Here is a 26837-nt window from a genome sequence, read left to right as displayed (position 1 = left end):
TACACCCTAATTCCAAACCCTAAACCCAAAAAACCTTATAGCTTAAAAACCCTAAACCCCCTAAACCTTAAAAACCCTAATCCCTAAAATACCCTAAATCCTTAACCATAAACCGTAAACCCTAATTACTGGACCCTTAAATACCGAGCAGCAAACCCTAAAACTAATCTATACAAAAATCAAGAATTTAGACTATAAACCGTAACCCTAAATCCCAAAATAATGCACAAATAACCCCCAATTACGCACTGAAAATAAATTTAAATAAAATAAAACACTAATTTAATGAAAAAAATTAAGGTTTAGGCATACCTTCTGAAATTTGGGGAAATCTGGAGCCGAAGGGTGAAATCGATGCCCGAATGTCCAAAATCGAAGAAAATTGAAATGGAAATGGGGAAATCGAACGAAATCAGAAGGTATTTTCGAGGGAAAGGAGACTAGCCAGAGAGAGAAGGGAGTGGGAGGCCAAAAGGGAGAAGACAGAGAAGAAAGGGAGGTCGGGAGGGAATAGAGAGAGAGAAGCGAGAGAGAGTGAGTCCGAGAGAAGAGAGGGAGTCACGGAGACGAGAGAGGGGGTGCGAGAGAGAGGGCGAGGCCGAGATAAGACCGAGAGATGAGGCCGGAGACGAGAGGGAACTGAGACGGTGGCCGGAGACGAAGGACAAGATCAATTTTGGCAGCAATGACATCGGGGGCGCAGGGAGACGAGAGAGGGAGTACGGGAGAGAGGAAGAAAAAATGACAAATGACGACGCATGATGGGGAGGTGCGAGGAAAGAGAGGGAAAAATGCGAGCGTCGCCCGTCCTTCAATTCAAAGAAGATAAAAAAAGGCCTTCTTCCACATGATCAAAATTAAATCGTGGAGATGAAGGACCCCTTCATCTCCTGCATCGAGATGAAGCTTCATTTGCGCTCCACTAATGTGGAGATAAAGGACCCCTTCATCTCCTGCATAGAGATTAAGCTTCATTTGCCCCCCCCTTATGACAAATTAGGACTATAGAAACTAGAAATTCAAAAGAGCAGCTCTTTCAAATTACACCACTATGAGCTCATGCTGTGGATGTATCGTCCCCAGATCTATATGAGCTCGATAGCCATCTGCAACATAATCTCCTTCCTCGTCTCAGATGGTCTCCTCACTCTGTAGTCCCTCGCATCAAAGGATCCCGATTATGGACGCACTTCCAAACTCTCTGAGGAGCACCGGCCTCCTCATGTTCACATCTCGGAAGAAAAAAGCCGCCTCCTTCACTCCCATCTACTCCATCCCGTCGCTTTTCATTCCCTCCAGATGCATCTCGCTTTCCCTCAATCTCGTCCTTCGGTCAGTTGCGGGGCTCACTGCAAACTTACACATAATAATGATTACTCCCATGAAGACCACGATCACCATCATACTCGTCAACACAATCATCATTGCCATCATCATCCCCATCACCACCACTATCAACGTGGGTTGGAGCTGAATGGGTCTCAGGAAGCTGTTCTACGTTTCGCTAAAGCAACTCGATGGGCTGAATTGGCAGATTTTCTTCGGGAGAATCTGCAGCTATGCTGTGGTTCAACGGCTTTGCTTATCCTGGCGGCGGTTTCCCCGTATGTTCTGCCTAAATTGATCGTGAGGCCGTTTCAGAACGCGTTAATTTTTTTGGCCTTCCCTCTTGTTGGGGTATGTGCATATTTTAGTTTCAGCTTTATTCATATATACTCTACCCGTGATACTCTATGGTCTGGGCTTAAGTGTTTTGGAAAAACCAATTCTGTCTCATATAAATGGTTGATGGCATCGGTCCTAATAGTTGATATTAGTTTATTCTATATGAGGTCATTGAGGTTTATGGTATCGGTTATAAGATGCTGTTGGGTTTATAGCTAAATGCGTTTAATCTTTTAAGAACTAAAGACATAGGCTATTGGGTCTATTTTTGAACTGCTATGGAGGAGGAAGCCATCTGAGTGGTTCTGTAATGATACCCGAAGCTATAGTTGCTCTTCTACCATCTGTATAGTTCTGTAATGGTACCCGAAACTTCAGTTGCTCTCCTATTATTTACTTTGACATGTATGTTCTTTTAATACCTCTTAATGGTGGCTGCAGAACTTAAATTGTGAGGACTATATTTTTACCATGGTAAAAGTTGTTTATCTTGGTTTCATTTTGAAAAGAAATAGTTGATACACTGAAGTGCTGCTTTTAGGTCAGTAGATTAAGCAAAACAATAATTTTGTAAGCCATTTGAGTGATATTTGACAAGGACTGAACTGGTAGTTGAGATGCAGAAGAAATAAGTTTATGGAAACTGACATGAAGGTTCCTCGTGGAGATTTCCCATTTTTTGCAGGGGTAGTTAGGATCTTGAAAATGACTAATATTGAGAGGAAACAGAGACAAAGAAAAGCCAACTTTTCGTAAGAGTATAGGATGTAAAATTTAGTAAAACATGGTCAAGTGTATCCGTCTGACTCTTTGTACTTGAAAAAACACCAATGAAATCACAGTAGAAAAGGTGGAAATTATTGAAAATAATAAAAAGTGTGGAAGAATGAAAAAGAAGAGAAAAGAGAGAGAGAGAAGGACAAGGAAAGTGTGGGCTGGTTGTTGATCTAATGACAATTGAAACTGCAGTTTCTCTTTATCAAAAGATCTCTAAATTACAAGAAAAAGAGAAAAATACCCTCTGATCAAGTGGTTAAAAATTAATTCCAATATTGAAGGACTAAAATGCCCTTGAGCCACTAAAATACATATATGTATGAGAGTAGGTCTCTATAATGTTATTTTAAGGTAAATGATAGATAATTATTAACGTCCATGAAAAATATAATTTCTTGTAATTCTCATGAGTTAGAATACTATTTTGCTACTAAGGTGAAAGTCAGAAAAATTTGATAGAGTGCGCATTTAAAACATATGTTGCAGGTACGTGGAAGAAGTACCTCGGGGAGCATATGTTGAGTTCCAATCAATCACTTATTCATTAAAATATTGCTGTATTCCATTTTTTGTAGCATGATGCATGTCATTCTTTTGCTTTTAATCTTAGATCATCTTCATAGAGAGCTTCTTATGAAGGACATATAATCAATTCAAGAAGTTTGACCAGAGAGTTTAGTTTCTTCATTTTCTTGAATTAGTTGCATGTGTCTGAAAAATCAAATGACTAAGTGAGCAGATTGTTTTCCACTAACCTAATATGGTAGATGCAGTTGGCCTTATTTGAAAAGAAGGCAATACTTCTGTGGGTTCTACTTCACTTTCTTAGAGATAGGGGTGGATATTATTAATCTTGTTAAGTTGGGTCCAAGGCCCATCCCAAAATGACTAGCCAACTTAGGAAACTTCTTTCCCAACTAATAAACTCAAGATTTTTGTACCCACTAATCCATGTGGGACTATTCCTTACCACTCCCCCTCACGTGTAGGCCTCTTTTGTGGCTCCACAAGTGGATAATTTTAGGTGTAGGCCCTCTTTTGTGGCTCTACGAGTGGATAATTTTAGGTGTAAGCCTTATTTTGTGGCTCTACAAGTGGATAGTTTAGGTGTAGATCCTCTTTTGTGGCTCTATAAGTAGATAGTTTAGGTGTAGGCTCACATATACCTTCTCTGATACCATGTTAAGTTGGGTCCAAGGCCCATCCCAAAATGACTAGCCAACTTAGTAAACTTCTTTCCCGACTAATAAACGCAAGATTTTTGTACTCACTAATCCATGTGGGACTATTCCTTAACAAATCTTAAAAGGAGGTTTTGTCTTATCAAGTGACTGCCTGGCAATTTGGTTTTTTTATTTTTAGAATGATAAGAATTTCATTAAGATAAAGAAGAACAATCAATCATGAGCATAAAAAAGGAAGGAGTCCCCTATCATAACATCTTGCTAAGAAACACGGTTGCATGCTAAAGAGTCTGCCGTAGAAGTTGCGCCCTGAGTTGTATAAATCCACTCTATGTTCAGCCACAACAAATGATGTAAGTATTTCTTGTAAAAGTCAAGCAACTTAGGTAGTGCATCTGAAAAGTTGAGAGTCATCATAATGTGTGAAGTTAATGTGAACTCTTTGGATCAATAAAAAAGTAGGGCTGTCTTGATCAGATGGTTTATACTATGCTAGGAAGTCTAAGGTCACTGAGCTGTACTAAGGTCAATGAACTGTAAATTTTAATCAATTTTAACCATTAAATTCCATTGACTGATTTTTGATATTTCATTGATATCATTACTATGATTAGCTATATAGAAATGTCGTTCATCTCTTGAACTATTTGAATTGATTTGGCAGTAGAGTAGTACTCTTGACCATCACTGAATAAATCCATCACTGAATAAATTGATATGGCTTTCGCTAGGATAATTTCTTTTCATATATTCAGGTGTCTGCAGCACTTGATGCTGCTATGGATATTGCTGGAGGAAAAGTGAATATCCATGTGCTCATGGCCCTTGCAGCCTTTGCATCTGTTGTGATGGGAAATTCTCTAGAAGGAGGCCTGCTACTTGCTATGTTTAATCTAGCTCATATTGGTAAATTTCCATGAATAGTAAGTCTCGTTTTTGGTTCAACTTTGTTTTGGGATTTGCCTTAAGTGCATTGCTCTAATCTCTTTTCAGCTGAAGAATATTTCACGAGGCAGTCAATGGGTGATGTGAAAGAACTGAAGGAAAACCATCCAGACTTTGCCCTTGTACTGGAAGCTCCTAGAGATAAACCTCCTCATTTCTCTTCACTAACCTACAAAAAGGTCCTTGTGCATGACTTGGAAGTGGGGTCTTATATTTTGGTCAAAGCTGGTGAGGTTTGTGCCTAAGAACTTTTCATCTTTATATTTTACTAAGATACTGGAATGTACTCTGTCTGTGGAATCTCTTTCTCAAGGATGGAGACCTCATTCTCCAAAATATTTTGGAACTTGTGATGGGCTTTTCCTAAACTTAGAAAGTGTTCTTGATAATTCAGAGGTACGCTTTTTGAAGGTCGTTTCGTGGTTTTATTTTTGTTTCTTCTCTCTGTCTCTCCTTTTTTTTTTTTTTTTTTGCTGGAGTCTTGTTTTAATCTTGTTCACATTGACTATTCTTGCAATTATTGTTTATCCCAAGCACTCTCCGAATATATATTTATCAGTGGAGTAATTTGAAGGTTGTCCTCTCTGCCATCCTGATAATATATCGTACATGGTTTGAAAATGTCAATACTTCTCATGGCTTAAGCTATTTGTTACTGTCACCAATGATACTGTTGTGAACAGGCTGTTCCAGTGGATGGGGAGGTTTATCAAGGTCGATCTACAGTTACAATTGAGCATCTAACAGGGGAAGCCAAACCATTCGAGAGGATGGCAGGGGACAGAATTCCAGGTGGAGCTAGGAACTTGGATGGCATTTTGATAGTTAAAGTATGCTTCTCTGCTTCTAGTTCTACTGCTTATGCTATTTGGTACTTCTTTTGATGTCTGTTTAAGTGTAATTTATTGGGGTAGCACTGTGACTCATTTTTCTCTTTCAGATTCTCCATATCTGTGACTGATGCAGTTTAGAAACTAGAGTTGGATTAAAAAAAAAAATGGAACTAGTAGAAACAGTGAAGAGGACGAAAGAAAATAAACCTTTCCATAGACTTTCTAGATTAAATTTACCATGGTAAAACTTTCTTTGATGTGACTCTCATCGTAACATTGTTAGTTGAAGCAGTACAAAATAATTCTGGTAGCTTATTAAGAGGATTTTCTAATAATAAACTAGAAAACATAGTGTTTCTCAAAACAGATAGATATACTAAAAAGAGGACATGTGATTTGCTAATTTAAGACTTAGGAAAATGGAACCCTTCTAAAATAGGACTTTTGTGTAACTCTTAAGAATGAAAATTCTACTGAAAAAAGATTCTCGGTGACTTTCCAAAACCAGAAAATATTCTTTTTGGAAATAGTGAATGATTTTTTTCCAAAAGAATATAATTGCTTCAAAAAGAAAAAGGGCAATAGAAATAAGGAAAAAGAAAATACAAAGAGAACAGCCCACCCAAGAAACAACTAAAGACACAAGCTAGTTGCCCACCCAAAAAAGGGGTTATCCAGCATAACAATTTGCAATAGAGTTGGATGTTCTTCGGTCGCGGACCAAAGAGATAGAAAGCTGATCAGATTGGGTGGACGCCATCAAGTGGTAAGGTCAGACCTCCAAGGATGAGAGCATCTTCCCTTTGCCCTGATACAATTGCCTTCAGAAAACTGGATTAGAAAATGTGTTTTTTTATAAATATAAGGCATTGGAGGAGGGTCCTCTTAAGTTCAGCTTTTATTGAATCTGTTTCACTGAGTGGGCCTGGAAGACACGATCATCATGATCAGGATGGAACCTTTGTTGCCTCTTAAGCCTTCACCAAAATGGAGTTTAAGGTGGTGAAATTGTGGGAGGGGATTCAAGGAGAGAGATGCTCATAGAATTTTGATACAAGTCAATTTTCTCCAACGAGTGTGCTCGGGTATTCATTGAAATGTTGTATGTTTGTCTAGGAAAGGATGTAGATTATTGTCTTTTCAGAGTGAAACTTTGATGGAGAAAATCATCTTTTTGTCCTTTTGTTTTAATAACTGTAAGATATATATATATTTGAAATGGTGTAACTATAAGAAAAATGGGTTGATTGATTGGCTAAGTCTGGCTGAGCCAATCACCTCACGGATGGCTTGGCTAAGTCAGGTGTTTCAAGATGTTGTATTGCTGTTGGGGATTCTCTTCCCAGGGCTTTCCTCTCCCCCTTTTAATGTTATAATCATTTTCCTTCTTTTTCTTTAATTAAATCTTCACAATTTTTTTTTTTACAAAAAAGGTACAAGGAAATGAGGAAGTCTTTTCAAATATCTCTAGTCAAGGACATCATGGCATGATGGCATTAGTAAGCCCCAAGAGAATCTTATTGATCTTTGAAGTGGGAGGGATAAGGTTTCTTTGATGAATTCAACAAGAGTAACTGGCAAAACAAATGGTTATCCCAATTCTTCTAAGGGAAAAATTCCGTACCAAGATCACAAAAGGCAGTGAGGGGTTCTTTTATTATGCTCATTACAGAATTTACATAAACGGTTTGGTGGAATAAAATCCCTTCTCATTAGCCAAAAAAAAAAAAATGAAAATCCCTTCACAGAAGTTTGTCAGTCGTGAAGATTTTAGCCTTGGGGATGTACCAAATGAACATATTAACCTTTACTAGCCCCATGAGCTTCCAAGCGAGGGAAGAGAGATGTTGTCAGAAACTGTATGATGGGAGCTGGAGGAGGTAACAGAGAAAAGTTCTGAGGGGTCACCGTTCCTAATAATTTTGTCTTCCTCAAATAATAAATTCGGAGAGGTAACACAAACAAGTTTTTCAAGAATCCGATGGAAAACTTCAATTAGGTCTAGTGCACAGAGACCAAAGTTCCAATAAGTACTCAATTCTTGGGACCCCAATTTTTTACTTTCTTGTCAGTAGGCTTTAGATATATAAATCAGTGACCGCTTCACAGATCTCATATGTTGGCATAGCTGTAGTAATAGGTGTAGGTCTTTGTGTAGTATTGGAAGCTAACTGTTTTGCACTTTTTATTATTTTAGGCTACAAAGACTTGGGAAGAATCCACATTAAATAGAATTGTTCAGCTGACTGAAGAAGCCCAACTGAATAAGCCAAAGCTTCAGCGGTGGCTGGATGAATTTGGAGAGCGCTACAGCCAGGTTGTTGTAGCTCTATCTCTGGCAGTTGCCTGCCTAGGACCTTTTCTCTTTAGATGGCCTGTAATTGGAACTTCAGGTACTTGATTGGATCCTTCTCTTTTATTCAGTCTTTTAAACCAATTAATAAGCACAAAGGTATTTTACGTTGACTACCAATAGTGCTTCTTGTCCCGGAGCACTTCTTTGCTCTTTTTCTTCATCATTGGAACTAATGCATATTATTTTTTCCATCATTGTAACTAATGCATTTCATGTTTTTACAAGGATTATTATGATTAGAAGATTATTACCCTTATATTTTGAAGTTTTGTTTTACATGCTTTGTACAATGTGTGGTGGCTTGACCAGATACAGGCAAATATGAGTTCCTATGGCAGTTATGTATATCTTGCTCCTTGAGCTGTGCATCTATTGTCACTTATCCATTTGGCTAGTTTTTCATTATCTCGCCTCAGATTTATTTCCCTTGAATTTATGCAAATTGAAGTTACATATTTAGTTTTACCTTATCTATCTTCTTTCATAGAACGTTTAGATGACCTAATGGAACATTAAAAGGTTTACATCAATTACCTTAGTATTGGTTGCTTTTAAACAATGAACTGCTATATGAAAGTAGTAAATCGGGAATTTGACTTGGAAGTATTTTTTGTAACACAATTAAACATTCAAGAGGCATGAAATGCGGACATATACTCAGCTAAATGTGGCTGTATCAGTTGTATTTTGAACTTCTAGTTGCATAGAAAACTTCCATTGTGCCTGCCTCTTTTTTTTTTTTTTTTTTGAAGAAAAGTGGATTTTATTCACAACAAAGCAAGCAAGGAGGTCTCCTATTACATTGAGAGATTGGAGGGAGACCCCTTGCTTGGCTATGGAATCAACTAAGGAGTTAGCTGATTTAGAAATATGATTCCAAGTACAATCAAAAAAAGAAAAAATGTCTACAATCTCGTGATATGTATTCCAATGGTGCTAGGGAGGGTGTGAGTTTGGAGATGACCAACCAATTTGCACTTTGAAGTCTCTTTCACTTAGAAGTTTGTCGCTCAAGTAGTCCCAAAGTAGACTCAACCCTTGGAGAAGAGCTTGACTCTCTGCTGGGATGGAACCTGAGATGCCCAAAGGTCCCGAGTAGGAGACTAAAATTTTGCCTTTATTGTTCTTGATTGCATTTCCAATTCTTGCTTTTCCTAGATTACCTAAAGTGCGTTCATCAAGGTTTTTAACTTTAGGGATCCATCTGGGGGGAACCCGTTCCTCTACAGTAGTCGGCCTAGAAGGGGCATACATCTGGGCAATAACATACCAATACTCTCAGATGAGAATGCCTTTTAAGTTTTCAAACTTCTTTCTGGTGAACCCAAGCTGAAATCATCCCAGTAATGCTCATAGTAATCTCCTCTGCCGTAGAAAACTTGCTAAGAAACTTTTTGTTGTTCCTTTCTGGCCATCGTCCCCATGGAATGTGAACTACGTAGACTCATTGAAGGGTTTTATCTATACCAAGCATCTGTGTCTTTGCCCATTTGGCTGATTGCATCAAGGTTGCTCAGGTTACATATATGAAGCCCTATATTGTTGAGAAAATTCATCCAGACCTATCGCATATGATCAATGAAGAAGTAGATTGAAAAAAGTAAGAAGAAAGGAGGTTGAAGACAGAGAATGAGTGGGAGAGAAAGTGGAGAAGAGAAAATTGAGAAAAGAGACTGAGATGGGGGACCTGGACGTCTCCCAGCTTCAGTTTATAGCTTAGGGTTGAGTACAATTTACAACATTGCCCCTACTTTAAGTGAAAACCCTAATTCTCTATATCTCCTATTATACGTGTCCCCTTTACATGAAATTTGGTCCATAGACATATTTTGACATGTAGAATAAGATTGCATCAAGATATATAAATAACGATAAGGTAAAATAACCAAAGTGCCCTTGTTCTTGTTTTCCAACACTCCCCCTCAAGCAGGAGAGTATATGTCAAACAATCCCAGCTTGTGACAAAAGTTCAAGAATTCACGCTTTCCCAGTGCTTTAGTTAGTATATCGCTGCGTTGATCACCAGACCGAACATATGGAATAGTTACTTCTTTCTTCATTACAACATCTTGGATGAAGTGACTATCTACCTCTATATGTTTTGTTCTTTCATGAAAGACTAGATGATTTTCAATGAATATTGCCGCCTGGTTATCACAATACATAGTCATAGGATCCTTTTGATCGAGGCCAAACTCCTAGACAACAAATTTTATCCACATTGGTTCACTGGCAGTGTGGGGCATTGCTCTATATCCAGCTTCTACACTAGACCGAGCAACACCATTTTGCTTTTTACTTTTCCAGTTGACTAGATTTCCTCCCAAAAATACATAGTATCCAGTGGTTGATTTTTTGTCAAGCTTGAAGCCTGCATAATCAACATCAGAGAAAGTTTCAATCCTCAAGTGATTATTAGGTTTGAAAAGGTTGGTTTATTTCTCTCAATTTCGGCAGTGAATGTTCATCGTTTCTTTCCCTTTTGCTTGAAAACTTTCATTAATGTTATTGGCGTACATCGTCTGGTATCAGAGCATCTAGTCGATCCTCATGGCTACTAACAGAATGGAGTCGAGAGTGGATTCGGTGGAAGGAATCGTGAGTTCAGTAAGGGAGGAGATGAGCTCGATGAAGGAGGAGGTTCGGAAGATTCTGGCCATGGAGCAAGGGTTGACGACGCTGATAGTGCGAGTTGAACAACTCTTGCATACCCAAGAGGAACTCACCCAGAATCTAGCTGCGCAGAGTAAGTTGGCGATGGCGAGACAGGGGCTGAACTCAGCAGTGGGCGATATCTTGATCCAGAGAGGTATCGGAAACAGACGAGACGGTGGCGAGGTTGACCGGAATATGCAGGGCCGATTTGAAGTGCGACCCAGAAGGTTACAGTTGTCAGTTTTTGAGGGAGAAGACCTCGATGACTGGATTTACAGAGTTGAACGCTATTTCTCGCTAAACCAATTATCTCAAGGTGAAAAACTGGAAGCTACCTTAGTATGTCTGGAAGGGGAGGTGTTAAAATGGTTTTAGTATGAAAATAACAGGAGGGAGATCATGAATTGGGAAGAATTTCAGTCATTATTACTAAAACAATTCTGAAGTTCTGAAGATGGCTCTCCTTATGAGAAATTTCTGTCATTGTGTTATGGACTCAATAACACTGAGTCATCTACTTTACTTTTATTATTTATGTTGCTTTTAATTTCGAATTTTATTGATTTGTAATAAGACTTAAAGGTAGGGTTAGCATTGGGTTTTATAACCCTAACCTATGTTGATATTAATTACCCTATTTAAGGGGTAAGGATGGAGAAATAAAGCAAGTTCGGAATTAGCATAATCTAGGGTAATTTAGGTTCCTTCTAGGCTCTCTATTCTAGGGTTCTTGGTGTGAACCCTCTTGGGGGTTTGCTGCATCCATTGGGGAGTCTTTGAGGAGATCTTGGAAGGAAAAGGAGAAGGAATCAGCCTTCTCTTCCATGCTGCAATAGTCATCCATCTCTTCCACGAACCAGCAGTGAGGGAAGGAGGATTTGCGTGAGCCTTAGCATCAAGAAAGGGATTTTTGAGTTGCTGAATTGAAGGAGGTCTTCAAGAGGTATTTTTATCTATCTTTTCCGAGTTTAGAAGAGCTAGAGACTGCCCTCTTTACATTCAGCATTGGTAGTTGCATGAATTCAGAAACCCTATTCATTGACGTGAGGAATAAAGTGGGGTTTCATAATTGGATCCTTAAAACAGTCTCTTGATTGAATTGGTGCATCTATAATTGAGAAAAGGAAACTCCTTTTCAATTATAACGTGAAAGGAGAAGTATAAGAGAGTTCTTTTCACAAAAACGTGATAAGAAACCCTCAAACAGTGCTGGATTCATATTCAACTCTCCGAGTTACTAGATCCATGGCTAGGGACCATAACACATTGAAGCAGGAGACCACCGTGAGAGATTACAAAAGGCGATTTGAGGATTTGGCTTCCACGTTGGAAGATATTCCAGAGAAGGTGTTGGAGTCCAATTTTGTTAATGGGCTTAAGCCAGAAATTTGGGCCGAGGTGAGGGTGTTGGAGCCCAATGGGTTGGGAAGGACCATGGAGTTGGCCCAAAAGTTGGAAGAGAAAAATAGAGTTATTAAGCAGACTAGGTTTGGGTTGGATACTCCAAAACCAGCGGGGACCATGGTTGGGGGTAGTGGGAGGACCACGACAATGGCAGAAACGACTAAATATGAAATGGAGAAAAAGGTGCCATCCAGGAAACTCACGGAAGCCGAAATCCAATACCGTAGAGAGCAGGGTTTGTGCTACCGTTGTGATGAAAAATTCTCAGCTGGGCATAGATGTAAAAACAAGGATTTGCAAGTGCTGATTTACAAGAGCTGGAAGAAGAAGATATGAAGGATGGCGACGACGGAAAGTGTGAACAACAGGAAGAAGAGGTTAGGGCGGCTGCTCAAATAGTGGAGGTGTCATTGAATTCGGTAGTTGGATTAACCCTTCCGAAGACCATCAAGATTGCGGAGAGCATCGGAGAACAACCAGTCGTCGTGCTCATTGATGGAGGAGCAACCCATAATTTTATTTCCACTATAGTGGTGGAAAAACTGCATTTGCTTTTATTTCCAACAGAAAAGTATGGTGTTCAATTGGGCACAGGTGCGGCACTACCCAGGGAAGGAATTTGTAAAGGGGTTCAATTAACTCTTCAAGGAATAGAGATCGTGGAGGATTTTCTGCCTTTGGAATTGGGAAGCACCGATGGTATTTTGGGTGTACAATGGTTGGAGACCTTAGGAGGAACGTATACGAATTGGAAAACCCATGTTATGAAGTTTAGATTGGTTAATGAGACGGTGGTGTTATAGGGAGATCCCTCCTTGCACAAAACTTTGGTTTCACTCAAGGCGATGATGCGTACTATCAAGCATGAGGGCATGGGGTTCTTGTGGAGTTGGAAAGTACCACAGTGGCAGCGTCACAACCGAAGGAGGACACGACAGTGCTGGTGAAGAGAGTTTTGACAAAGTTTGGGGATGTTTTTGCTATGCTTCAAGAGTTACCACCAAAACGGGAAAAGGAACATGCCATAACTTTGATTGGATGGAGCTTCATCGATGAGTGTTTGTTCATATCGGTACCCCCAAATACAAAAAGATAAAATAGAGAGATTGGTGGGAGAAATGTTGGCTGCTGGAATAATACAGCCTAGCACTAGCCCTTTTTCAAGTCCCTTGCTCTTAGTCAAGAAGAAAGACGGAAGCTGGAGATTTTGTGTGGACTAAGGAAACTATCCGGATAAGTTTCCCATTCTAGTGATCGATGAGTTGTTAGATGAGCTTCATGGAGCACAAGTCTTTTTGAAGCTGGACTTGAAGTCGGGATACCACCAAATCAGAATGAAAGCAACTGATGTGCACAAAACAGTTTTCCGGACTCATGAAGGACACTACGAATTCTTGGTCATGCCTTTTGGGCTTTACCAATGCACCGGCTACATTTCAATCCCTTATGAATGAGGTATTCAAACCTTTTCTCCGGTGATCTGTATTAGTATTCTTCGATGATATTCTGATATATAGTCCACGTTGGAGTGCTCACCGTGATCATTTAGTGGCAGTTTTGGAGAAATTACAAGAACACAGGTTGTATGCTAATTCTACGAAGTGTTCTTTTGGGAGAGAACAAATAGAATACTTGGGACATATCATCTCTAGAGAGGAGGTGTCAGTTGATCCTAGTAAGATACAGGTTATGGTTGATTGGCTAGCACCAACTACACTTAAGGAATTAAGGGGTTTCCTTGGTCTTACAGGATACTACCGGAAATTTGTTTCGGGTTATGGAGATATTGCTAGACCCTTGACGGATCAATTAAAAAAAGATAGATTTGGGTGGTCGGATGAAGCAACCGAGGCGTTTGACCGTTTGAAGGAAGCCATGACTACAGTACCAGTTTTGGCTCTACCTAATTTTTCGAAGTTGTTTATTGTGGAGACTGACTCTTCTGGATATGGGCTAAGGGCTGTTCTACTGCAAAATCAACGGCCGGTTGCATTGTTTAGTCAAGTATTGAGTGAACGAGCCCAACTAAAGTCTACTTATGAAAAAGAGCTAATGGCCATTGTGTTGGCTATTCAAAAATGGCGTCCTTACCTGCTTGGAATGAGGTTTTTGGTGCGAACTGACCAGCAAAGTTTAAAATTCTTGCTGGAACAGCGTCTCGTAAGTGTTGAATATCAACCCTAGTTGGTGAAATTGATGGGCTATGACTTTGACATTCAATATCGACCGTGGGCAAGTAATAGAGTGGCAGATGCATTCTCTTGCAAACCTGACATGATGAATATAGCTGCAGTTTTTGGGGTCCAATGGTTGGATATGGATGTTTTACAACAAGAAGTGGCAGTGGACTCATTCTTACACAAATTATCACACGATTGGCAGCTGGTGACAAGGTAATCGGGTTTCAAGTTGACCTTGGGCAGCTCTTTTACAATGGTAGGTTGGTTTTATCTGCGACTTCTTCCTTAATTCCAACCTTATTGCATGAATACCACTGCACACCTATTAGGGGGCCATTCGGGAGAGGTTAAAACATATAGAATAATAACTGCTGACTAATATTGGCCGGGTATGAAGAAAAAAGTGACTGAATTCGTTCATAATTGTGAGGTTTGCCAAAAGAACAAACACTTAGCAAGGTCCCCAGCTGGTCTTCTACAACCTATTGACTTACCAGAGCTGGTTTGGGAGGATTTGACCTTGGACTTTATTGAAGGGTTGCCAAGGTCAGAGGGCGTTGATACTATTATGGTGGTGGTGGATAGGTTGAGCAAGTATGCTCACTTTTTGGTGTTGAGGTACCCATATACAGCCAAAACCGTGGCTGATTTATTTGTGAGACAGGCGATTCGATTGCATGGGGTGCCCAAGTCTATTATTTTGAATCGAGACAAGGTGTTTATGAGTCATTTCTGGCAGGGACTCTTTCATCTCCAAGGGACTGATTTGAGACCCAACACCGCCTACCACCCTCAAACAGATGGTCAATCTGAAGTGGTTAACAGGTGTTTGGAGACCTATCTTCGATGTTTCGCTTCTGATAGACCAAAAACTTGGGCAAAAATGGTTGTCCTGGGTGGAATATTGGTATAACACCATCTTCCATTCCTCTACGAGTACCACTCCATTCCGAGTCTTATACGGACGTGACCCTCTTTCCTTATTGCACTATAAGTCAGGGACAACTATAGTTTCTGAAGTCGAACAGATTTTAGAGGAACGGGATGCGTATCTTGACGATTTGAAGATGCAATTACTACGGGCTCAACAGAGAATGAAGGCCACGACTGATCTTAAAAGGAGGGATGAAGAGTTTCAGATTGGGCGTGTGTTTGTCAAAATTAGGCCCTATCGGCAAAGCTCCTTGGCCACTTGGCGTAATGAGAAGATGGCAACACGTTTTTATGGACCTTTTGAGGTGGTGTCACGAGTTGGAAGAGTTGCTTACAAACTGCAACTCCTACTAGAGTCCTCCGTGCATCCGGTGTTTCATGTCTCCCAACTTCGTCAAGTAAAAGGAATATCACATTCATCCCCTCCACAATTGATTGCTGAATTAGAGATGTTGGTTGAACCTGCTGCCATTTTGAATATACGAAGAGTGGAAAAAAAGGGGCAGCAACAGTTGGGAGTTTTTGGTGCAATGGAAGGACCTACCAGAGTTTGAAGCCACTTAGGAGGATTTTGAGGCAATGAGGCTCCAGTTTCCAGCTTTTCAGCTTGAGGACAAGGTGAAAGTTTGGGGGGTGGGGGGGTAATGATAGACCCCCAATTCGTTTTACTTACTCTAGAAGGAGTAAGCAGTAGCTGAAGGATAATTAGAAGAATTAACAGTTGATTAATGAGGACAGGGGTATTTTTGGAATTTTACTATTTTAAGTTGTTACGGGGATTGTGGGGGAATATAGGTACAGCAGAGAGAGTATCGGGCATTCGTGATTTGTTCTTTAGAGCCTTGTTCAGGGAGAGTGCTGCTCTCTCGATTACCAGTGGCTATGTTCGTTGATTTTCTTTGAGTTCGACAGTGGATTTTCCCCATTTCCTTCTATTGTATTCGCAGAAAGTTTCATTACTGCTATCGGGGTATATCATCGCTATCGGGGATACATCGTCTGCTCAAGGTTGGTTTATTTCTCTCGATTTCAGCAGTGAATGTTCATCGTTTCTTTCCCTTTTGCTTGAAAACTTTCATTACTGTTATCGGCGTACATAAAAAACATACACACCCAAAGACCTAAGGTGACACTAGAAACAAAGGTGCAACGGGTAAAACAACCTGAATAGGAATCTTGCCATCAAGAGCAAAAGATGACATTCTATTTATCAGAAAGCATGCAGTAAGAACAACATCACCCCAATAAGTCTTAGGTACATTCATGTGAATCGGCATAGTGCGAGCTACCTCAAACAAATGACAATTCTTGCGCTCAACAACTCCATTTTGTTATAGAGTGAATACACAAAAAGTCTGATGAATGATTCCTTGTGATTGATAGAAAGAGCCAAATTTACGAATAAACTCAAGATCATTGTCTATACGCAAGATATGGATAGAAGTTGCAAACTGGTTCTCTATTTCATTATAAAATAGCTGAAATACATCAAAAGTTTTAGATTTTTCTCGCATGAAATTAATCCAAGTACATCTACTGAAATCATCAATAAAGGAAATAAAATACCTATGACCAAATTGACTAGTCATAGGACAAGGACCCTAAACATCTGAGTGGACAAGCTCAAAAAGTTTACTTGTCTTGTGAGATGAAACAAGAAAGGAATTCTAGTGATGTTTGCCCAGTTGACATGACTCGCATTTAAAATTAATACTATAAAGATGATTTGGAACTACTTGAATCAATTTTGTTGGAGATGGATGACCAAATCTGAGATGCCACTGATGAGGTTCATCAGTTGTGTGTAGTGCATGTAAAGTACTGTTTGGGTTGTGGTTGTCCAGATAGTACTGTCCCGTTATGGTCCTGGGTTAAGTACGTCTTCCGCTCCTAACAGGCCGGTCTTTTGGGTAGTATTGGCTAGGTGCTTAACATTTGGTATCAGAGCGGGCTCCCACGTCGCGAGTTCAATCCCCGAGGGGAGTTCCCCTGCGCGGGTGATCGCAAACCCCGGACGCGGTGGCCATAAGGGATTATGGGATCTTGACCCGGCCCTTGTCGCTAAGTGTTAAGCCGCCGTGGACGTCGGCTTGCGAAGGTGTGGTGTGATGTTATGGTCCTGGGTTTAAGTACCTATGCCTTCCGCTCCTAATAAGCCAGTCTTTTGGGTAGTATTGGCTAGGTGCTTAACATTCCCTCTCTATTACAAGCGAAAAAAATCATCTTCCTTGTCATGAGATCTTGAAAGACACAATGAGTAGGGTAAAAAGTTAGAGAACAATTCATAGACTTAGCCACCTGACTGATGGACAATAGATTTAAAGGAAATTTTGGAACTAACAATGCAAATTGAGGGGAAAGAAAAGGTGCAGGTATGACATTTTCCATTGCCTGTATTGGTGAAACTGATCCATCAACAAGATTAATATGCTTAACGAGAACAAACGCTTTTAAATCAAAAAATAGTGAGGACATACCTGACATGTGTTTTATGGCACCAAAATTAAGAACCCAAAATGGGGAATGAGACACTGAGAGTGTAGTTATGTGCCAAGGATGCAAAGGGAATATATAGATGTGCCATACATTGGGAAATCTATTGTTGTTGCTGTTGGATCAATTTTTGTAATTCATCTGGAGCACCAGGTGGGATGGTAGTTTTAGACCCTGGTGTTATACCTTCATGTGTGATAGCGTTTGTCCACGTAGGCTTCCCAAATTTTACCCAACATCTATCTGAGTAATGGGTGCATCCACAGTGAACACACTTGCGCTCAGATTTACCATCTCTTCGGCCTCATCCTCGCTAGAATCATGTCAACCCCTGCCTCTACCAGTCCCTGTGCGTCCCTTGAACGTATCAATAGAATCAAATGTTGTAGTTGATGTATTAAGGGCAGTAGTTTCACCTATTTTAGTATCTTTTCCAGCTCTGGGCACAACACTATTTTCAGCTCTTTGTACCCTATTAAAGGTGGTAGAGAGGTTAGGTACCTCATGGAAGCCAAAAATTGTGCCTTTTTATTGTTAAATTCAGCACCCAATCCATCTAGAAATTTTGCCGTAAGGAGTTGACTTTGCTGTTTTCGGAGTTCCATTTCATCCGTAGTAAAAGGATGAAAAACATTAATTTCTTGCCAAATACTCAGAAAAGAACTATAGTATGTTAAGTTGTGGAGCCTAATCAATGCCTTGCAATGAGTCGGTACGTGGATCGACCTCTGCGGTAAGGTTGCCGTGGGGGTTGGAAGGTGGGCGGGGAGCCCCCGAAAGGTCCATGATATATTCACTGTTGTTTCATTAAGGGCAGTTTGGGAATTTCACTTATTGTGGAGAATCATCTGTTGCGGCCCGAGAGAGGTGAGAGAAAAACACCAGCAAGTGTGTGCGATTTTTCTTGTAAACTATTTCATCTTCATAGTGAATTACTGCAGCGACGGAAGACAGGACATAGTCTCACCTTGAGGCGGACCTGTATAAATCTTGTTGTATTTTCATGTTTGCTTTTCCTTTCTTCTGTGATTATTATTATTACTTTCGTTAGTTTGGAATTAGGGCGTTTAATTCCTAGCATAGTAGTCTGTCATAGTTCCGCAACCCCTTTTCAGGCCAAAAAATTATGTATATAATTCATAAACCTTGGAAAGATTGCTCTCTTGTCTATAAAGAGCTTCCAAGGACAGCCACATAGCCTTGGCAATTTCAAAGTTCATAACTTGACTCCTGATATTAGATTCCATGTTGTTGACAAGCTAAGAAATCATCAGTTGATTGTCTTTAGCCTCCCAATCATCATCATGAGGAATTGAAGGGTCATCTCTAATAAATTTCAACTTTTTCTTACCCTTCAACTACATTCTAATAGATCTTGACCAAGTAAGGTAATTATCACTATTCAACCTATCAGAAGTGACAGTGATAATATCTTTACCATTAGGATTTTATGACTCCTTTGCTGGAGTGTAAACCTCACCAGAGTCAGACATATCAAATATATAAGATCAAATAAAACTTCCAAAAAGTTCCAAATCAACCAGCTCAAGTGGGGCCCCCAATGTAAAAAACCACAATTAGGGCAGATATAAGATATGCATAGATCAAACAATCCAAAAAATCAAACAAGGGATCAAATTCAGAAGATAAAGTGCACTAGAACCTGTACTAGGACTGACATCAGCAAGTGCGCAGATGATGTCAGCAGTCACAGTTTTGGAATGGCGCACACCTTCAGATCAGCATAAAAAAGCCTCTTTTGGTAGTTTAGAACATCAGAATATGTTCTTAGAATAGTGAAAACCAGTAACCCTAGGGTTATGACAAAGAGAAAATGAAAAAAAATTGGATTTTTACTAATCAGTAGCCAAAAACTAGAAAAATATACTTCCTTTATATAGACATCTGCTTCAAAGAGGAGAAAAAACTCACAAAGATCCTTCCCATATGTGATCTACTACTTTGATACTAGGCCTTGTTTGTTATTTTGCTGTTTAATATATGCACTCGTCTTCAAAAAAAAAAAAAAAAAAGAATCCTATTCTTTTCCCTTTTGGCTGGACTGAAATTGCTGTCCAACTGTTGGATCTTGATCTAGCTATGGGATCAAGACCACCTCCAGCAATACATAGGTGAGCTCTGCTCCTTCGCTAGCATTTGCTTTCTGAATTTGTAAAGATACTGGATTCTCTTGGTAGTTATTGGGTCTCTTCTTTGTCATTCGTGGTGAAAGTTCTTCTACTGTTCTCATTTGCTATGTATATCACCTTATCTTGGCAATTCGTATAGCTTGCAGAGGATCAGTTTATCGGGCACTGGGACTTATGGTGGCTGCCTCACCTTGCGCACTAGCTGTTGCTCCTTTGGCATATGCAACTGCAATAAGTTCTTGTGCTAGTAAGGTATGAGCCATTGAAATATCCTGATTAATTTCACGATGTTTTGGTTGGAACTGCTTTTATTGTAAGAATCCTTGCTTTGTTTATTGATTTTTATGCAACTCTGCACCACTTGAAATCATGCTGCCCTCTCTTCACCATGGCTTTGACTGCATTGTTACAGCACTGCTATTTTGCCTCATAATGCCTTTAGGGGGCTGAGCGAGTGCACTGTGTCAAGCACTTGAAATTGGTCCTGCTGATGTTTTCACCTTATGAAGAATTCCTATTTTCTTGTTTAAGTAACATTCTTCTGCAGTAGGCTATAAATAAAATGCTTTGTGAGAAAAGAAATCCTAAAAGCCACTCCAAGGATTTGCCTGAAATTTGTAAATTTGGTTGTTATTTCTTAACTTTTGTATGTTATATTGATCGTTTCTGTTTGTTTTCTTAGAAATTTTTTCCAGATAATTTTTTTTTTTTTTTTTTTTTTTTTTTTTTGTGTTTTAGGGGATTTTGCTCAAGGGTGGACATGTGATGGATTCGTTGGCTGTTTGTCGCACCATCGCATTTGATAAAACTGGAACTTTGACAACTGGTGAACTTATGTGCAAAGCAATTGAGCCAATTCATGGGCATGCCGAAGGAACGGATAGAACAGTTGCATCTTGTTGTATGCCTAGTTGTGAGAAAGAAGCTCTTGCAGTTGCTGCAGCCATGGAGAAGGGGACAACACATCCTATTGGAAGGTATTTCTGTTCTTGCAAATAGAACTCTACTGGTTCTATCTTTTTTTTTTTTTTTTTTTTTTAGTTTGAGATGTTAATTTTATAGGCTTCATTGACTTCCATATTAAATGCAACAAAACTTCTCTAGTGATTAGTTGTTTGTTGGAGTGACAAATGGGATATGCTGGGTGTACTACCAAAAATTTTCATAATTTTGGGCTTGTTTTTCGTCATCCAAGTTGCCTAGTGGTGCTAGGAGGGGTAGTGCAATAATGCTAGAGATTCAAAAAGTTAATTCTGTCAAAGGTTTAACAACTGACTACTAGAAAATTTTTTTGCTTTTAAACTATCCAACCTTTGAATATTTTCCTCAAAACCAGTGTAACATGGAAAAAGACTTTCAGTTTCTTCATATTTGTCCAGTTTTAATTTACTTTTCTTGTTTGAGATTAGTGTATCTTGCCCAAGGCATTCTGTGGAACGAAGGTCTGGTGAAATCATTTTATTTTCCTTGTCAATTTTTTTGTTGTTAGTAAACTTTATTTTAGAGTTATTTCTTATCTGTTGTTATGCTTCCAAGAATTTCAGAGCTGTTGTAGATCACAGTCAGGGGAAAGACCTTCCATATGTTTCTGTTGAAAGTTTTGAGTCTCTACCGGGTAGAGGTCTTTATGCAACTTTGACTGGTCCAAAGGTATTACTTAATTAGTTATTTATTTATTTATATCTGCTGCTTGTGGTAATTGTCCTGTCTGTTGGCATATTTTATCGATGGAAGAGCTGGGGTTCTTTTACAGTCATGGTTGTTCAACTGGACCTGGTGTCTTTAATGGGTCAGACTCGCTTAAAATGCAATGAGCAAAGGTTGGGACATACTAACGGTGGTTGCATTATTGATGAAAAGCCTGATCCTCCAAATTGATCTGGTTTATTCATTCATCAGGTAGAGAGGTTCACAGGGGAACCTGGTCAAGTCAGTCATCATTATGAAGTTCCATTAAAGTGAAGGTGTAAAATAAAAGCTAGCAGGAATTTAATACTCTTTTTTCTACTGGCAAAGATGTGTTGTTTAAGTTGATGATTCTACCAGGCTCAACCCATTTACTTCCTTCTGCTGCTTCCTGTGTGGATGTCCTGGTCAGATTTTAATACATAGCATCAATGTTCAGTTATATAAACTGGCCAAGGTTTGATAAAAGTTGCTTCTTGTTCCACATACATAGGTCTGGATCTGATAATGGTGTTACTGTACTGAACATTCATTTGTGGCCCTTTTCTGTTGTTAGAGTTTTACACCTCAAATCAGGGTGTAAAATGCTATTAGATGCGGCACTAAAAAGAAAATGGTATTAGATGTCATGTAGTTAATAGTTTATGAGTTATAACTTTGCATTGTTGGTTATAGTCAGTGGGTGAACCTGGTGAGCTTTTGAAGGCATCGCTTGGTTCTGTGGATTACATTGCTTCCCAGTGTAATTCAGTGGCTGAATCAGAGAAAATAAAGGAAGCAATTGGTACATCCTCTTATGGCAAAGACTTTGTTCATGCAGCATTATCTGTCAACAGAAAGGTTGGTCTTCTCCAAGAATAGCTAGTGGCCTAACTAGCCTTCTTTGGTAGCCTATTTTCAATATATATTTCTATCATTTGCCTTGCATCGGTGCTTCATTATTGATACTTGACATATTTATCTTTTTCTCTTCATCCAAAGCTTGAAGTAGTTGTACGAAGGTTATGTGTCTTTTATTCTACTTACAATTTCTCATGGATGATGCAGGTAACACTTTTTCATTTTGAGGATAAGCCTCGTCCTGGTGTTTCTGAGGTTATAACCACATTGAGAGATCAGGCAAAGCTACGAATAATGATGCTAACAGGCGATCATGAGTCAAGCGCACAGAGAGTTGCAAAGGCTGTCGGAATAACAGAAGTCTACTGCAGTTTGAAGCCAGAGGATAAACTCAATCAAGTGAAGAACATTTCAAGGGAGGCAGGTGAGTCTTTAATGTTTTACTGTTATTTGTAGTAGAGATAGTAATTTCTAGTTGCTGGTATTCTACTTTTTTTAATTGTATCTGTTATGGTTCCTGAGATACTTTTTTTTTTAATTAGTACATAATAGTTGCTTATAAAATACATTTCGATACAGTTGTATTTTTTTATTTTTGGTAAACGGTAGTTAACCTCTATTAGTATTAGACTTGGGGACTCAAAATTTAACTTTAAAATCATAATTTGAACTTTGGATCAATTCAATATTGATGATGGGGAAGAAGCAGTTCATTTTCATCTGCTTCCCATGCAACTCTGAGATCTAAGGGCCAATTCTTTGAAATTTAGGATCAAATGCTGCCTCTAGTCTTCCTTTATAATTGGTTACTCAATTGATCAATTGTCTATGCCTAAATTCCGGTGCATTTTGTCGTTTGTTCATTATTGCTATAGTCTGGAGCATTTAGGAAGAGAAAATGTTAAAACTTACAATCTTAGGTTCCAGACCCAACTGGTATTGTTGTTAACACCATACACTATGTCCTCCATTGGATTGGCAAATTTCCTGAAGCTCATCACTTTCTTGGTGCTCATTATTTGGGACAATAGGAGAACAGTTGCTGCTTTCTCTGATGTCAAAATGCTGGACGTTGATGAGTGGATTTCTAAGCCACTGATGGTGGAGGGTGTCTCTGCTGTCATCATTAGTTTCAATACTATAAGTAGGGATGGTAATCTTTTTTAAAGTAAGGGTCCATTTCTTTAAAAAGCCCAAAGCCAAAAGACAAACAAACTGATGAGGGGGATCATTACAATGAGGGAATGGAGGGTGACCTCCTCTTAACGAATCAACAACACTGTTTGCGGATCTAGGGACAGAGTCCAATTACAAACAACATCTCTAGATAAGTCTTGAATTTCAAAAATATAGGACCAATAATGCTAAAGGGTGGCTATGTTATCTGATTAGTAGTTCTAACATTCTTCAATCTACTTGAAAATGGGTATGGAACAAAAATCTTTATAAATGTAAGGATTTACCATTTCGTATCTGATTATCTGATCAAACAGGGATAATTTTGCAAATTTCAACCCCTCCATAAGTGAGCTTAAGAAAAAAGTTGCTCTTTAAATAGAATTTAATCAAGATTTAATTAAATATAACTCAATTATGTGTTTAATTAATATTTTCATATCTTTTGTAGTGTTTTATGTTATTTTTATAAGTTTGTTTATGAGTTTATCATGGTTTTAAGTATTTTGTCCAAAAGTTTTTTTACCCATAATTTACCTGTTTACCCATTTATCTGCAGGTAATCAAGTACATAAATGGCTAATGATACACTCTTTATCTGTTGTAAATAAAGTGGGGGATGGAATAGCTTTCGGATTAGGGGTATTTTGTTATTCTTTGCCAATTCTTTGCCATCCCTATACGCTCTCTTGCTGAGGCACCTTTTGTGGTCTGTTGACAAGGTCTTGGATATATCTGTCAACTATGACCTGTTTGCATAGTTCGAAGAAACCAATCATGTGGCTGACTCTCTTGTGAGAGATGGAGTTTCTTGTTGTTCAAAGTTTCATCCTTCTTGGATTGAACTTTTTTAGTTAGTCATTTCAGTATTTGTCAGTATTTTTCTTTATTTTCGTAGCCTGCTAATTTGCCGTTGGGTTTTATTTTTTGCTTTACAAAACTTCTTGCTGTTACTCATAAAAGAGATTAGCTTTTAACGGGATTTTGTCATGCATGTATTTCTGTCCGAACCCTGCTAAATCTAGTTATTCTGCTGCATCTCTGGTTCTTCCCTTTTATCCCGTGGTATTTGCACATTCTCTTATTAGATTCTCAGAATTACATCTGAAAGATGCTCCTTTTATCATTTTACTTGAATTTCCCATGCAATGATTTGGTTAATCATCGGCAATTATCTATGATCTCAGGATTAAAAAAATCCTTACTTTGACAGGTGGAGATTTGATAATGGTGGGTGATGGTATAAATGATGCACCAGCTCTTGCTGCATCTACAGTGGGAGTTGTTCTGGCTCAACGTGCCAGTGCTACTGCAATAGCAGTCGCAGATGTGCTTTTATTGCAGGATAATATTTCTGGTGTAAATTTTTGCATTGCTAAAGCACGTCAAACAATCTCATTGGTATGTTGCCTGGTTGTTAGTTGCCTTCTCATTTTGTGCAATTTTTTCTTTTCCATCATTGATGTGTCAACACTTCTAATAAGGGTCTTTGGTTGGCTTGCCCAATAAATTCATGGGCTACTGTGTATACTTCCTGTCCATGCGGAAGCTATTCTCACAACTGGACATATTGTTTTACATGAATTATAATACGATCCAAATCACATTACTTATGATTTATGAAGATTTGAATCATCCAATTTCTCAGATTATTTTGTGGCTTGTTTAGGGAAAAAGAAATGAATGAAAGAACAAGTGTTCCATATCATGGTCATTTGCTTAGTTAACTGGTGCCTATTGCTGCTCACTGGTTGTGTTTCATTGTTTCCCTGACATAGTTGACCATGAAGAGTATCACGCCTAGAAATATTTTTTGCTTGCCTTTCCATTTTAGTTAGAAAAGTGTATCAACACTGAAATATTAGCCATCAAGAAAAGCAGTGAAAGATGTCCTTTGTTTCTGGCATGGCGATTTATATGAGCTTTATGATGTATTAATGATATGCATATTCTTTTCAGGTCAAGCAAAGCGTGACACTTGCTCTGTCGTGCATTATTTTTGCTTCTCTTCCTTCTGTTTTGGGTTTCCTGCCATTGTGGCTAACGGTACAAAGACTTTCATACTTCTGCTCTTTGTATAATTTCCTTCATGATCCATTGGTTTCATGTGACATTTATGTCTCTTCAATGATATTCAAATTTTACTTAAAGAGATTTTTCAAATCTACTCTTAGTATTTTGGACATCTCCTTTATTTTACTTGTCTAAAGGAACCATATAATTGGGTGGGAATGGCTGGTTATGGTTAATAACTAGCAAGAAGTTTTAGAAAAAAAGAACGCCTAATTATGCAATTGCAGGCAAAGAATTATTTGGTTTGCTTGCTTTGACTAAACGGTAGCTTAGGTTTTCAGACATATTCTAAACAAAGAAATTCTTTTGTCGTCTGCTAGTCAAGTTCAAAACTTTCTATACCACTCACAGATCATTACATTATCTCTATGCTACCGAACCAGTTTTTCCCTCTGATTCTTCTCCAAGTTTGGGCTGTTATTCTCAACCCACAGTTAAAATCTAGTGTAGACCATGCCTAATCAATGCAAAGCATTGCAATTCTGGTACTCTGACCTAATGAATCAATTCAAAAGAAAGAAATATTTTTTAATCTTTTTTATTGGCTAACTTTTATCTGAGGTTGGTCATCGGTGATAGACGTAAGTTTGACATGCCATTTCCCTAAAAGCCTCACTAGGGTCTATTATCCTTATTTCCCCTGAAATGATTCATCGACCTCTGTGAGTTGTTAATGGGTGACAACAATGGCTAAGAACCATTTTCTGTTTACATAATGTAAGTGCCTTTTGTGATATGGAAGCTTCTGCATGAGCAGAAGCGCCATATCAATCATGCAGAAGCCTGTTTCTTCAATATGTACTTAGTGCTTTAAAATCCTTGTAGCCATTTGTGGCACAGGGAGAAAATCCAGTTCAAATCTTCTCTGAGCTTATGTAATTGTGAAGCTTATTTTGTCAATGCAGGTTCTTTTGCATGAAGGTGGTACCCTGATTGTTTGCCTAAACTCTGTTCGTGCTCTGAATGATCCTACATGGTCGTGGAGAGAGGATCTCCAGCGAATGGTAAACAGATTGAGAGCATTCCTCGCTGTTATCCTCAACAGATTCCCCCTGTTAAAATCTGCAGAAGGGGTACCTTTGTAAATTATTGTATTGGTTTCGTATTACCAGCTTCAAGCAATTGTTTCCTCAAGGGATCCATGTATACTACAAATGGCTAGATTATGAATGAAAAAGACGTCTGATAAGTGTTAATGGCATATCCTTCTAAGCTGCTGATAACTTGTACAATCAATTCTTTCAGTTGCTGTATTGCAGTTTATTGGAAGACATTCTGAGAGAATCATCCCACCAAGCAGTTTGCTCCAAGGGAACTGGGAACCTGTTCTATCACTCATGATTGCCACAAGTGACAATACTAGATAAAAGGCCTTTGTGGAAAAAACATGAACGGGAGTAACGAAGAAGAGAAAAGGAAGGAATAGAGAGAGGAAGAGAGAAAGAGAGAAGAAGATCGAGCAGCGTTCAAGAGGTTGCTCGTTAGGG

At 38.9% G+C, this 26837-nt stretch overlaps 1 protein-coding gene across 1 annotated transcript; it reads left to right on the top strand.

Moving 5' to 3' along the window:
• The first annotated feature begins 1080 nt into the window (after window positions 1-1080).
• On the top strand, window positions 1081-26542 carry LOC137951381 (probable cadmium/zinc-transporting ATPase HMA1, chloroplastic). The gene is made up of 13 exons (XM_068797998.1): window positions 1081-1677; window positions 4382-4532; window positions 4620-4804; window positions 5255-5401; window positions 7602-7797; window positions 19715-19827; window positions 20314-20552; window positions 21120-21225; window positions 21937-22101; window positions 22309-22525; window positions 24491-24678; window positions 25237-25323; window positions 26256-26542. The coding sequence occupies exons 1-13, from the start codon at window positions 1300-1302 to the stop codon at window positions 26433-26435; spliced, it is 2352 nt and encodes a 783-aa protein (XP_068654099.1). The 5' UTR covers window positions 1081-1299; the 3' UTR covers window positions 26436-26542.
• The last annotated feature ends 295 nt before the right edge of the window (window positions 26543-26837 follow it).

The sequence above is a fragment of the Aristolochia californica genome, unplaced genomic scaffold (genome assembly GCF_029961685.1).
Source record: "Aristolochia californica isolate CCGP_79_NKW_82.1479 unplaced genomic scaffold, dmAriCali1.0.hap1 SCAF_15, whole genome shotgun sequence".
In the NCBI taxonomy this organism is placed as follows: Eukaryota; Viridiplantae; Streptophyta; class Magnoliopsida; order Piperales; family Aristolochiaceae; genus Aristolochia; species Aristolochia californica.
The sequence above is the reverse complement of the archived record's forward strand: the minus strand, read 5'-3'. Positions and strand labels throughout refer to the sequence as shown.

What these genes read in the sequence shown, in the direction of transcription:
- LOC137951381 (XM_068797998.1), top strand. Translation starts at nt 1,300, where the DNA reads ATGCATCTCGCTTTCCCTCAATCTCGTCCTTCGGTCAGTTGCGGGGCT. An exon ending in CATTATCTGTCAACAGAAAG is followed by an intron (nt 22,102 to 22,308) that starts GTTGGTCTTCTC and finishes TGGATGATGCAG; the next exon opens with GTAACACTTTTTCATTTTGA. An exon ending in CACGTCAAACAATCTCATTG is followed by an intron (nt 24,679 to 25,236) that starts GTATGTTGCCTG and finishes TATTCTTTTCAG; the next exon opens with GTCAAGCAAAGCGTGACACT.